The sequence below is a fragment of the Trichosurus vulpecula genome, chromosome 9 (genome assembly GCF_011100635.1).
Source record: "Trichosurus vulpecula isolate mTriVul1 chromosome 9, mTriVul1.pri, whole genome shotgun sequence".
NCBI classification, from domain to species: Eukaryota; Metazoa; Chordata; class Mammalia; order Diprotodontia; family Phalangeridae; genus Trichosurus; species Trichosurus vulpecula.
The window spans coordinates 173,026,318-173,041,027 of NC_050581.1; the positions used below are offsets into that span (position 1 = coordinate 173,026,318).

Sequence of the window (14,710 nt, forward strand, 5' to 3'; positions counted from 1 at the left end):
ACCCTTTCGTTTTTCAGTCATTTTTTTTCTGTCGCGTCTGACTCTTTGTGACCCTATTTAAGGTTTTCTTGCAGAGATACTGGAGTGGTTTGCCATTTCCTTCTCTAACTCATTTTACAGATGAGGAAACTGAGGCAAACAGGGTTAGATGACTTACCCATGGTCACACAGCTAGGACGTGTCTGACCCGGTATTTGAATTCGTGAAGTTGAGTCTTGCTGACTCCAGGCCTTGCACGTTACCCTCTGTGCCACCTAGCTGCCCTATTGTTATTAGTATCCTTTCCTTACCTACAAAAGGAGATTAGCAATTACTTACCTCATCTAACTCCTTCATTTTACAGTTGAGGGAACAGGCCCAGGGAGAGTAATGGCTCACTTGGGGCCATGCAGCCAGATAGTTCTATTAAGATTTAAAGGACATCTCAGGAGAGGGGAAAACCTTTCAGTCATTGTTAACAACCCGATGTGGGCATCCACACACATCCTTCTCAACTGTTGGAGCTGCAAAATTCCTCTAAGACATGTCAGTTCCATGTTGGGTTATATTTAGCATAATCATTAGTAACATTAGGGTAGTTAGTCAAACTATGCATACAAAGAAACAGTCCCTGCCCTCAAGGAGCTTCCAGTCTGATGGGAAAAGCAACATAAAAACATTATGAACATACAAGAAAAATACAATTCAGTGGAGAGTAATTTAAGAGGAAAGAGGCTGGAGAATAGGAGAATAGATAGTAAGATGACTGTGTGGTCCTAACATTGATCAGCTTCTGACTATTCCCCAAGTTGTCAGATCAGCGGGTCCAGCCCAGGCATGGAGGAAAACTGGTTTGGTAGAATGCCTTAGTAAGTATCCCTGAAGCCCAGGATTACTTCAGTCCTCCGGGTTGTTTCTCATTCCAGTTTACTCCTTCTATTGAAATGAACCTTTTCACCTCCGATCCCCTCCCTACTCAGCCACCTGGACTAGGTAGGAGGGAGGCTATGAAATTCAGAAAAGGTCAAATTTCTTCACTGACTATGTTATTGCTTTGGAGGGTTACAAAATAATAACTAATTGTGCCACCCCACTTTGCAGAGTGATTCTCTTAAGGAAAATTAATCAGAGGGCCTCATGCATTTATCCTCCTCAGAACATCTGGATGAGGCAAGAAGCAAATGTCATCATTCCTATTTTATTGACAATATGAAGATGTGGTACCCCGTGCCACCACCTGTGCTTGAGATCTTTGCTTACTCGGCAAGCATTTTCACATTTCTTTGTTGTTTCTTCCTAGTGTCTTCCACAACTGCGTCTGGGAACTGGAAGACACAGATAACTTTGGGGTTGGCTGATCCTCTCGCACATTCTCCTTACACCAGCTGCTATGCCAATGTCTACAGTCCTTTGCCACCTCCAAGCAGGTGAGAATGGTTAAATGGTAGAGTGGCTCTAAGCTTCCTGGTGATGTCCCCCAGAAGTGAAGACCTCGGTTCATGACTAGATAACCTTCTTAACTTTTTAAGAAAGATTTCTAGGATGTACTAGCAGGAACCTACAAGTATGCTGAATGTTTTTCTCTGTGTATATAGAATAATATTATACATATTGAGCTACAGGGTTGGTTTATTCTGCCCCACAATTACTTGGGGCATCCTGTAGCATAGTAATAATCGATGTTCATATAGCGCTTTACAATTTGCAAAGCCCTTTGCACACAGAATCTCCTATGGGCCTCATAACAACCCTCTGGGGCAGGTACTACAGGTATTTTGTGTTCCACACCTGTGCTTTCATTAGTACGTAGTACTTTCCAGTATGGAAACTTACTCTACCAATGCAGATGTGTAACTTGTTAAGAACTCATCTCTAACTTGTGGTCTCAGAGGGGTCTTTGCATCACTGAGAAGTTAAATAATTTTCCCATGGTTATGTAGCCCAGTATGTCAGAGGCAGGACTTATGAACCCAGGGGTTACTAAGTGTGTGACCCAGGGCAAGTCACTTAACCCCAATTGCCTCACAAAACAAAAAAAGGGTTTTTTTTTTACTTTTTACTTTTAAATTTTCATTTGAAAATTCTAAACCCAAAAAGCACCAAACAGAATAAGCAGAACAGGGCGATTAAATTATATTTTAAACTTAAATTATCTTTGCAAGCCTTGAAGTTCTATATAAATGCTAGCTATTATTGTTGTTAACAAATTAAAAGTAAATTAAATTAAAGCAATTTATTAAAAGTAGATTGCCAACATCTCAATTCTAAAGCAGCCCTTTTATTACCAGGATTCCTATTAGACAGTTGGCAAGCTTAATTTCAAGCAAATGCTAGTGTTTATTTCTGTCTTGAACCTGCTTCCTCTAAGAAGTGACAGAAGCAACCAGCTGTCAATCTACCTTAAAGCCAGGCTTTCATAAGCATTCAGAGGAACACAAAAGGAGTCACAAAGACAGTTGGCTGGTCGTTTTTCATTTTCCAGTGTGGTTTTATTGGTACAGACAATGTCCAGTGAAGAGACTCCCCCATTAATGCAGGTCAGCACCTCAGCAAGTTAGTCTTAAAATCATTCTGTCTACACCATGTCTTCACTGGCAGAGTGGAGGGTGAACTGAGTGTACTCTATGGACTCAAGTCTAAAAGGAATTTTATTCCCAACACAGTGTCAGCAGTTCTATTCACAAGTATGAGACCACTTATCTCAACTCAAGAATTAGTTTGCTCAAATTAGAATTTTAATTAAAATGTATCCCAGAGGAAGTCAGACAGTTTAGACAATAAGAAGTGATGCTTAAAACAGAGTAGGAGTAAAAACCATCACCCTGAACTTGGGCCCGGACTTTGAACTTCTTTTTTTCTCCCCCAAGGGAAGGATGTTCTAACCAGGTTGGATTGGATTTTCACAAATAATTTTCATATTTATAGGGTGTCTTACTTGCTTTTCAGGCTCAGTCAATAAAGACACATGCAACATATTTTTAGACATTTGTGACATCTTAGACACAAATCTTATCAGAGCCAGGAAATAACTCCCCTGCCCCCCTCAGGGAGCCTGCTGCTTCAAGATTGTTAATGTAATTCAGTCTGCCCAAGATGCCCTGATAAAGGGTGTTGACCTTTTGAAAAGAAGCATGATTAACTGGAAATTAGAAGCAATTGCCAGGATCCTCATTGATTTGTTATAGCTACATACCTACATGGGTTACTAAGACCAACTGATTTGCTTAACTCCCACCATCTGAGAGGCTATATGTATGGTAGATAATGATAAAGGGGGTGATTGAGAAGACCACCCTTTGGAACACTGATGGTTGTAAACATGTGAAATTTTCCCAAATAGTCACAGTTATAATTTAAAACTAAGAAAGGCAAAACTTTCCCAAAAGAAACATAAGGAGCCTCACTAGAACTGTCCAGTTGATTAAACTTTTTCATGATTTCACAAGCCAAAAGGAGTGTTTGAAATTCTCACCACCAAACCTTTACCTATTTCAGTAAATTGAGTACATGATCCTTAGGCCATTCCAATTCTCCACTGGATTTGTTACCACGCTCCATGGTGTGGTAATCTACCAAGGTGGATTATATCTCAGTTATACCTTTTGATCTTCTTGGGACAGAGAGATGTGAAGGGGACATGGACATATTTCTCCAAGCTAGAAGTGGCTTGGATAGCTTAATGATACTTATAAAATAAAATTCTAGAAGACTGGTACCTAGACATAGAGTACAGTTAATTAATTAATTATAGTATTAATTTGGATTATCTTTGGCACTACTTGTGTGACCTTGGGCAAGTCACTTAACTTGGACTCAATTTTCCTCATCTGTAACACTGACTCTAAGTCAGCGACCCTCTGTTGTGCTATGATCTAGTTCCTAGCCCAGTGGGCGTAAGTTGGTATTGTTTTTCTTCTCCTTCTCCCTTCCAGCGACTCTTCTTTCACTTCCTATTTTCCATTTCCCTTTCTCCCTGTCCAACACTACCTGTCACTAGGCAGAACAAAGGGCTTCTGTCCAGGCGAATGGTTGTGTCTGCAGAAATGAGCTCATTTTTAAATTCTCTTATGCTCAGTATAGCCAGCAGTAGTAAGTACAGCATTTTCTATTTGTGTGCATTGCTTCATGTGTGATAGATCTGTTTGTTCTTGATAATAAATAGTGTGTGAAATTGGGGAATAGCTGCCTATGTCCAGGAAAACACTCAACGAGTTGGTTGAAGTAGCAAATTTTCCCCTCAATGTGCTTCAAAGTTTTTCTCCCCCTCTCTTTAAGGTGTGGAAATGTAAAGTGAATTTTTGCTACTAATCCTAACCTTCTAATATTTTTGTGCCACTGTAAAGGTTTACCTTATTGGGATGCATCATGGTGAGGTTGGGGGGAGGGGGTAGCTTCGTTTTGATCATTTCATTTGCCTGGAGCTTTCTAATTCAGTGTGGCTTGCTAGAAGACTGGTTAGATATGCCAAAGGTTAAAGGGGAAGTGAGGAGAAACCTACGTCTTGCCCCTGATATGGGCCCATAAATTTGTAACGCCCATTGAATTTTAAAATGTCATTTCTACTAACTTCCTTTGGTTTTTCTACTAACCTTCTTTCTTGTTTTTCTGTAGTTTAAAAGCACATATAGACATGGTCCCGGGCAGTGACCACATTTTTCCACATTTCTTTTTACAGACAGTACGCCGAGGCCAGTCAACTGGACAGTACAGATGGGAGCCGGCTGGAAAACAACATGGACAGTAACGAACAGCGGCTCTTTTGGCATGAAGATTCAAAGCCTGGAACATTAGTCTGAACTCTCGCCTTGACTACTTTTGTTCAAGCTCTGCATTCTAACCCCATTGTGCCTTGCCCAGTGTGCTGTTCTTCTGAAAAGAAATCTTCTTCAGAGATTCCCCGAATGTCAAAAACCGAAGACGAATCTTCAGAGTCCACAGACACCAATTTTTTTTTGGTTTTCTTTTAAAAGAGAAACAACCACCACCATCCCCAAAAAGCTCTAAACTTGTTCTTCAAACTCCAAGTGGTTGGCATTAACCGAACGAGCTCGGGCCATGGTTTGGTGGGGTCTTTTTGTTGCATTTTTTTTTAACCCTCAATAAGTTCGAGCACTTGGTTGAAGTATTTATGTTGAAGAAGCACTTTTTAGGTGTTGTTGGCTAAACTGCAGATTGAAAGATGGGGACTCTTTTCAAGAGAAAGCAGGAATTTTCAGAGCACAACTCAGATGGATAAATCGAAGAAAAGCAACACTTGACATTTTTTTTTTCAGGCATGAGCTCACAATGATAAGTGTATGGATTCATGAGTTTATGAAGTATCTCATACAAACATGTGAGGACTGGCAGATTTTAGACAGTATTGGAAAACTTACTTGAAGGAAGGCTGGATTTTAATGGAGGTCTGAATGGTTTTCAATGTTTTTAGGGCAATGTACAGAGTAACGTTTTTGTGAGCACCATGAAGTGGATTCTGGGGAAATGGGGAACGGGGATGATAGGTGAGGGAGGGAGGTCCAAGCAAGGCTTGGGAGTGTTGCTGTCACAGCCTCAACTATGACTCTTCATCGTAGCAGAATTGGGAGATGAAGCAATATGTTGAATTATTTACGAATGTGCTTTGTGCATTTCCAAAGGTACCATTTCACTGTGCCAATGAGCTCGTCTTATCACACCGAGCCGCATGGTGAACGACTGTTTGATTGGTAATGATCCCATTGGGCTGCTGAACTTCACAGCCACTGGGCTAGGGATTGCTTCCTTTGTCATAAAGTTCTAAAGAGAACACACTGTGATGGCCAGTATTTTAAGGTGATGCAAAAAAACAAACAAACCCAACACTCAGAACTACTGTGCCTTACGATTGTGGGCATTAGGATCCAGCACCATTGTCTGAGCGTGCTAGGTGCGATTCTAGGTCACCGAGTGACATCAATAAGAGTGCTCCTTAAAAGTCACAAGAAAAATGAGCTCCACGATGCAGGTGATTAAATTATGAGGCTAAAAGCTACCTCGTATTTCCTCTGGAGGAACAAATAGAGTCGATGCAGGATTTTTCAGAAGCACTCACTTTCCTTGTTTGTAAAAAGGATTCTCCATTCTCATCTGTACTGTGCTTCAGAATCCCATCAAAGGTGCTCTGGCGTTGTTTTTTTCCTTTTTATACAGATGATTAGTAACTCCTTGTGTATATTGTGAATAGAAAAGTTTCTGGTTGACTTTTTTGAACATTTTTTTACCTATATCCCAAAGCATGTAATATATACATAAAGATGGATTTGTTAAACTGGTCCTTAGTCATTTGTATCATTAGAAATGAAGTTTTGTTTTGGTTTTTTGGGAGGGGAGGGAGCGGAGAATTAAAACAGAAGAATTAACTTAATTCCTTTTTTGCATATTTGTGTAATGCGCTAGAAACAGAAATGTCCTTTTGCATATCTTTTTTCTTATTCTGACTTTGAAGACCTATTATTTTCACATAGGTCAATAAACTGAAAGTGTGCTACTGAAAATGTCGAAGTATTTGTCCCTTTTTGATCAGGGATAGGAAGGAGCCACTGAAATCCTTGTTTTGAGTTAGCATCCCAGGTCAGACCTCCCCAGGTTCAAATCTCACCCCAGACACATGACCTTTACTTTAGTTTCCTGCAGGATGAAGAAATTGTACCAAGTCCCTTCCAAGCTCTAGAAGGAGGAACCTATGGTGGCCATTTTGGACCCTTGATTTGGGGAGTTTTGTATCCTTTGTGGGACCTAGTGATTGTAATTAGTATGACTTGAGACAAAGACAGAAATCTAATAGGATCTTAAACTTGGTAAGAGATAGTGTAGCTTAGTGGACAGAGCCAGCCTTGGAACCAGGCAGACCTCTGTGTGATCCTGGATAGTTCCCCTGACCTCTCAATGCTCTAGGCACCTCCCTAAGACTATAGTACAGAGGAGAGGGTTCCCTACAAAGGGAAACTCCTTTTAAAGAAGTTATATACTCCTCCTCCAGGAGTTTTCTATATGAAGGAAATACTGGGTCCAACTCCTTTCTCTATACACAGGAAAAAAAGACTGGGAAAAGTTGTTGAAGGACATATGACTGGGATAGTAACAGCACTAGGTGAAAGGGGCTTTGCCCAGGGTTCTGAGATGTGTTTGGGCGCACCTATGCCTTCTCCCCTATCTCTCCTTGTGGTCTTCCCTTTACTCACCCCACCCAGCCTCTAAGGAGTGAAGTGAAGGTCTGATTCTGTAGGAAGATATGCATGACTTGGTTGCACCAACAGTGAACTGTCCTTTGGGAATGCCAGTGGTTAGAGTCCAGCCCAAGCTATGGTCTGCATCTGATATTCCCCGGCAGATAACTATCTTTCATGAAAGTAGCATGTTCTGAATTCTAAAATCATAGCATAAGAGTTGCAAGGGAACTTGGGATTGGGTTATCCCGCCCAACACCCTCATATTACACATGAGGAAACTGAGGCTCAGAGGTTATATGACTTTCTCAGGGTTACACAGCTAGTAAGTGTCTGAAGCAAGATATGAACCCAGGCCTTCTATCCACAAATCCAGTATTATTCTGCTGTTCAGTATGAGCATGTCTTCTTATCATGAGGATAGACTAAAGAATTTTCCCCCGTGGAAACAACCATAGAAATGAGAACACGAAAAACCTGCTTGGTAATCTGGCTATCTTCTAAAAAGTGATGGTGTCAAACACATTTTTGTGTGTTTATTATGAAGGTAAAATGACAGAAGACAAAGATGGTGTTGAAAGCCTCAGTTTCTCCATTTGTAAATTGAGAGGGTTGCTCTAGATGGCCCAAAGATTTCTTCCTGTTCTAGAGGATCTAGATCCTCTCATCTAGCCTTCTATTCACCAAGCTGCACTGCCTGTCTGGGAAGATCCATCCCAGCTGTATAGTAATGAAGATCATGAATCATATTTCTATTATAAGGATGATAAACAAGACATTTTTATTTACAAATGAAGACAGCACAGGTAATTTGCTACATCCAGCCCATTACTTGTTCTCAAAGATAGGTATAATTTAAATGTAGCATGTTGGGAGGGGAAATGGGGGAGGAGAGAAGGGGAGGAGAGGGGCTGTCTAAGAAGCTTTGAGCTTAGAGTCTTAGATACTTAAATATAGTAATTGTATAATGACAACATAATTGTAAAGCATAGTGCCTGCCACATAGTAGACACCTTACAAATGTTAGCTATTATTATGATTAAAGGACTGGTAATTTGGTGTGGCTACCTCCCTCCACTCTTACAGACCACCACCCCTTTTGAGAGTTGCTGTGGGAACTCAAATTCATTACCCTGGAGGCAATGGGGGCTGGGACTGACGAGAGAGGGGGTGGGGTGGGGAGAGAGAGAATTTACATTCCATAGACACAGTCTTTGAGGACCTAAAGCCATGGCACCTCCATGCCATCACTGTCCAATCAGTCTTCCACTTAACTATCCAAGTCACCCTACTGAAACACACACAGCTATGCCACTCCTTGTCTCAGAAACCTTTCCAGGCATATTTCCCATTACTCCCTTCTATGTATTCTATGTTTTAGCCAAATTGATCTATTGGCTAGCTCCCAAGTTCAACATTTCAGTTCCAGACCCTGTATCTTTGCACAGGTGGAGACCATTTGTTGAATACACTACCTCTTCACCTCCACCTCTTAAAATCCCACACTTTGGTCAATGCTTCTCTCGGGTGCCCCCTCATGGCTAACCTTTCCAAAGCCTTCCATTTGTGCGTTCTTAATCTTGCATCCAGTCTGGCAACCCTGATCCTATCTACCCCTTCTCAGAATAATATTATAAAATACACAAAATAAAATACGCAGATTGAAAAACACAAGCAATTTTCTTGAAATACAATTATCCAAATGCATCTTTTTTAAAGTACACAGCCCCTAGGTCAAGAACCCCTGCCCTAGTGCGTAGTCTTGTCTATTTACATAGTCCCTCCCCCACCCCCACTCCCACTTCCATTTTGTCTTGCTACCCCTAGTGCTTAGCATAGTGCTTTGCACACAGTAGACACTCAATAAATGCTCACTGGATTAGCTCATCAAGATGAGGCATCAGAGATGGGTTTTTTTTTTTCTGGAGGAGTCCAATCATCAGGTAAAGAGCTAAAAGGGCATTGCAGAGATCTCCTCCAACCTTCCCCCTCCCCCCCATACACATACACACCCCTTTTTAAGCATGAGAAAACTGAAGCCCAGAGAGAAATGATTGGCCAGAGTTCCTAAGTAGCTGAGCAGGGATAGAACCCAGGCACTCAGATACCCAGCCTTAGGACCTTCCCATGTTACTCCTACAAGACAGAATCTCGATCTGATGGTCAGCTGGCCAGCTCCCTACTGGGAAGGGAGGGAATAAGCATTTCCATAGTGCCCACCATGTGCCAGGCACTGTGCTACGCACTTTACAAACATCATCTTATTTGATCCTCACAACGGCCCTGGACTCTGGAAGGTAGGTGCTCTCGTTATCCCCATTTTATACATGAGTGACTTGGCCAGGGTCACTCAGCTATTACGTTTCTGAGGCTGGATTTGAATTCAGGTCTTCCTGACTCCAGGCCCGGTTGTTCCACAAACTGCACCACCAGGCTGTATCATGTATTGCTTTCTGCACTCAATAGTCATCAACACAAATTTTTAAAATTGAATTATTTTACAATCAGCTGAGCTTTTTTCCACACCGGTAAATTGCCCTAAGCAATATCATCACACTCTTAACAAAACAAGCTGGAACAGACCTCAGAGGCCATTTGTCCAACTCCATTTTACGGATAAGAAACATTAGGTCCAGATCAGTAGCACAGAAGCATTTCCACTGCTCCAGGAAAGAGAACTTGCTATCAAAGGGGTTTGGATTATAATATTCTAGATCTCATTCTCCGTTGGAGCTCATCTGCATCTCAGATGGGTCTCTCCAGGTTCACCCCCTTTTTTTAGAGGCAGCTAGGGGTGCAGTGGCTGGAGCACTGGGCTTGGAGTCAGGAAGACCTGAGTTCAAATCCAGTCTCAGACACTATGTGACCCTGAGTCACTTAACTGATTCTGATTTCTCTACTGATTCTGTTTCCTGTAAGATGGGCTTAATGAGAGCACCCACCTTCCAGAGTCATTATGACGATAAAATGAGGTAATATTTAGCTTAGCCCAGCGCCTAGCACATAATAGGTGTTTAATAAACTCTTCTTCCTCTTCCCCTAGAATGGAGTCGCTGCATAGTAATAGGCTGGGTGGAGCAGTGGATGGGATGCAGCAGATAGTGGATAGGATCTGCCCTGCTGTGGACCGGAATTCCAATCTGGCCTCACACCCATTCCCGGCTGCGGGATCATGATCGTGAGCTAGACACTTTTTCTCAAGGCTCTAGCTTCCTCACCTGTAAAATGGGAACACAGCCCTACTCCATCTAAGGAGTGTTGGGAGGAAAACATTTTGCAAACTTTTAAAGCACCATATAAATAAGAGTCATCAAAGGAAGCCGCCACCCTTCCCCATTCTCTTCCAAAAATAAGAGGATTAAGCCGCGATCACAGTCCTTGGAGCAAATTATTAAGGTCATCTGGAAAAAAATGAATATGATCTTGTGTTTGTTTCTCTTATGGAAGTTCTTTCTATTCAAATGAGATAATATTTGTAAAGGATTTAGCACAGTGCCAAGCACACAGTAGGTACTTAATAAATGCTCATTCCCTTCCTCTTCCCACTCCCATCCCCCATCCTCAGAGCACAGCCTCCCTTTCTGGGAGTTTTGCTTCTCTTTGTAGGGAAAAGATTAAGAAACAAACACAACACAGATAATTTGAGTTTTAGGGGATATATGACAATCACAGTTATATAGCTCTTTCCCTACTTGATCTTAATGGAGCCTCACTAGCACCCTGTGAGTTGCTGATGCCCATTTCACAGATGAGAGACTGAGGCTTGCAGAAGTTTCGGGACTTGTTTGGTCACAGAAAGTAAATGCCTGAGGTAGGGTTGGAAGCCAGATACCCCTGACTCCAGGCCAGCACCCCTTTCAATGCAAGATGCTTTGCCTTACTCTATAAAGGTCAGGGGATTACAGACTTCAATGGACCTTAGAGGCCATTTGTCCAACTCCATTTTACAGATAAGAATTTAGTGATTTGCCCAGCCAGGGTCACAGAAGATTTGAAGCCAAATCTTCTAATTTCAATCTTCTACCAAAATGCTGACTTTTGTCAAGGAAGTTGCTTTCTGGGGCAGTTCAACGGTGATAATCAGCCTAAAATGACAATCCCAAGAACTAAACGTGACTCCTTAGTTTTTCAGAAGAGACCTGCCATTCTTTTGTGTCTAGGGTGAGTCTTGAAGATAGTTCTGATAAGGACCCAGGTCCCAACCCCGAAAGGCACAAGTGCCTCTTAGAAAGGGTGGAATAAACAGGACTGGCATTTAAAAAATGCTTTGGGAAGGTGGCTATGTCTCAGACCCCACCTAGCAAGGCAACCTTCCCTAAAAACACACCCCGACATAGGAAATTCCTTCTAGCATTGTAGAGAGACCCTGGGCTGAAAGGGACCTCTAGCTTTCCTGCACTGTGGGACCAGTGGGAGGGAGGCCAAGGATTGGGAGAAGGTGGACTGAAAAAGGAAGACCTGCCTGGTCCGTAGCTGCTGCCTCAGGTCTGGGGAATGTCGGGCTGAGCCCCAGGGGGGCCTCCAGGTTCAGTCTCTGAAGTCCTGAAGCTGAAAAGAGCCTTAGACAGTGAATTTCCTACCTACAGCGGTTCTAAGAGTGGATAGATGAATGAATGAATCAATGGACGGAAGGATGAGTGAGAACAAAAGAAAAATATTAAGTGCTTATTCAAGGCAAGATTCTTTGCCTTACTCTATGAAGGTCAAGGGATTACATCTGGAATGGAAATATAATAGAAATGTATAAAATGCTGAGAGCTCCCCTCTTGATTATGTAGCTTTTCCCTGTCCCAAAGCCTCCCATTCCATCCTTATTCCAGCTCTATGCGAAGGCCAGAGAGGGGCCAGAGAGTTATTATCTGCATTGGGTAATTGGGGAAATCCCAAGGCCCAAGGAAGAGAGGTCACCTGCCCGGGGTCACAGCAATAAATTGGTGAATCCTGTGAGCACTCCATGAGATCATCCCACTGCTCCCCTCATGGGGAGGAGGGCCTAGAAGGCACTTGAGAGCTCAGTTCAAAGGTATAACTAGCCACTAGGGGGTGAGGATGATGGATGGAAGGAAGAATGGCTGGTCCATCCAACATAAGAATGAGATCTGAATTCCTTCTATCCATGAAATTCTAACTAAATCTAGAATTTTGGGATTTTATGGTTAAGAAACTGAGGGGAAAGAAGAAATATGGCTCAGTTCAAATCCAGCCTCAGACACTTGCCAGCTGTGTGACCCTGGCAAGTTACCCCATTGCTGTCTGCCTCAGTTTCTTCAATTGTAAAATGGAGATGAGAACACCTACCTCTCTGGGTTATTGAGATAATACTTGTTAAATGCTTATCACAGTGCCTGGCACATAGTAGGCACTTAAATGCTTAATCCCTTCCCCCCTTCCCGTAGTGAATAGAGTGACAGGCTTAGAGGGTGGAGCATGTGGATTCAAATCCCAGCTTTAACACTAACTGTGTGATCTCCATCAAATCCCTTAGTCTCTCTGAGATTTAATTTCCTCTTTTGTAAACCATACAAAGGGATTTATTAATTGATATGTGCATTCCTTGCAAAGATACAGATCACAGCCCAACACCTGTGACTCTCGCCCATCACCCCAATACATTTACCAAAGATCATCATCAAAAGGGTATCAGCATGCAGTTCACAGGGTTGTTGTGTTGTTCAAGTAAAACGTGGGAGGAAAACCAGGTGTGATTATCAGCTGTTTTTATTATTCTCCTAAATGAGACATTGATAGAGAAAATTGCAGATTGTGGGACCCAAGGGACTAAACAATACACAAATACTAATGCAGCTCAGTACAGACACTCGGCCCTGTGTGAGCCACAAGAGGTCAGTTTTCCTGCTGGGTTTGTTGGGTTTTTTTTGTTTTGTTTTGTTTTTTACACCGAAGTCATTTCCCTTAATCTCTCCTCTTCCCCAATTTAACCCTAAAAGGACACTGCCTCTAGACTAAGGGAACCCAGGTTCAAATCCTACCTTGGACTGACCTTTACTGCTGGTGTGAGCAAGTCACTTACCTTCCCTCCCCTGCAACATGAGGAGGATGCACCTGGCATCCTGAGTTACCTGCCAGCTTTAGCTCTGGGAGCCTACAATCCTTATGGAATCTTTCCTTTTGACATTTAACCAAGCCAGACTTTGGAGAGTATAAAACCCACCCATAGCCCCAGTCCTGCCCCTCTGTATCCTTGTGAGATCTCCAGACCAAGACTATTCACTGAAGTTTGCCAGAATTTGCCTTTTAATGGTGTTATTGTTTATATTATATAAGGTCACGTGTGTTGTTCTCCTGATTCTACTCTGCGCTGTATCACTTTATACAAACCTTCACATTTGTCTCTGAAACGTTGATAGTCACCACTTTTTTGAGTCTGCTTGTTTACTCACAGGTGCACCGTAAGAAGGCCGCCATAACTGAAGGGGACAGGGGGTAGGCCCATTGGAAAACTCACTAGGGAAGAGGGACCCCACCCAGCTGACCTGGGAACACAATCTCTTCCCACTGTTCTCCTGACCCAGCACATGCTTGGCCTAATGACATGTTGGCTCTTGGCCAGCAAGCTCCTACTGCAGCTGGGCGGGTCAACTTTTATGTCCCTGCCTGGGGCAGCGTGAGAATTAATGAGTGTTTGCAGATCCCCTGATGAAAAAGGAAGGATTGGCATCCTCTTTATTATTATCATTGTCATCATGGGCTGTTCCCACTTAATTACGGGCCTCGTTCTTTCTGGGAATCCTGGAGGCCCGAGGAGTTGGAACTGCCAGGAGAACCTGAGTCCTCCCAGAGGCCGCTTCTATCACCTCAAGTGTCTGCACACTATTCCCCCCTCCCCTCCCCCAGAGCATCATGGGGAAAACATTTATTGAAAACAAAGATTGAGTCTTCATAGTGACAAATGTACCAGTAATTGCTTCCCCAAAGCAAACTTGTTGGGTCAATGAGGACACCTAGAGGAGGCACTCTGTAATGACACCCTAGGCCTTTGACACTGAAACTGTGTCCCAGATCTCTGATTGTACTCCATGTTCCAAACAAACCGCCCCACTCATTCTCTGTATGTGACCTTCCACCTCCCACCTCCAAGTCTTTGAGTAGTGTGTCCCTCCTTCCACATTTCTGCCTCAAAGAACCCCCCGCTTCCTTCAAAGGTTAACTTATTCCAATGCCACCTCCTATGTGAAACCTATCCTGATTCCCCCACCCCAAGTTTTCTAGGGCCCTTCCCTTCTTATTTCTTTGGAATACAAATACTGTAATACTACAGATTTCTTTGTATTGAATACAAAATATTTTGCCTATTTGTCTCTACAAAAATTCAGTATTATATATGAAAATATTTTACTTTATATGTTTTATATACTTTTATTTTATATATTTATTTTGTCCAATATTTTATATACAAAACATAGAAATATAGAAAATATTTTGTATTTACTTTTCTGTCTACATATTGTTCCATCCCCAGTAGAATGTAAGAACTGGGGGCGTTCCATATTTGTCCTTGTATCTCCAGCTCCTGACACAGTACTAAG

At 42.4% G+C, this 14,710-nt stretch overlaps 1 protein-coding gene across 2 annotated transcripts in view; it reads left to right on the forward strand.

The window, feature by feature from the left end:
- FRMD4B (FERM domain containing 4B) overlaps nt 1-6,491 on the forward strand; it is a 159,959-nt gene extending 153,468 nt beyond the window's left edge. For both annotated transcript variants that reach the window (XM_036738724.1, XM_036738725.1), the window contains exons 22-23: nt 1,280-1,406; nt 4,655-6,491. In XM_036738724.1, the coding sequence (XP_036594619.1) occupies nt 1,280-1,406; nt 4,655-4,775 (248 nt within the window). In that variant the 3' untranslated portion in view covers nt 4,776-6,491. The remainder of the gene's footprint in view (nt 1-1,279; nt 1,407-4,654) is intronic.
- The last annotated feature ends 8,219 nt before the right edge of the window (nt 6,492-14,710 follow it).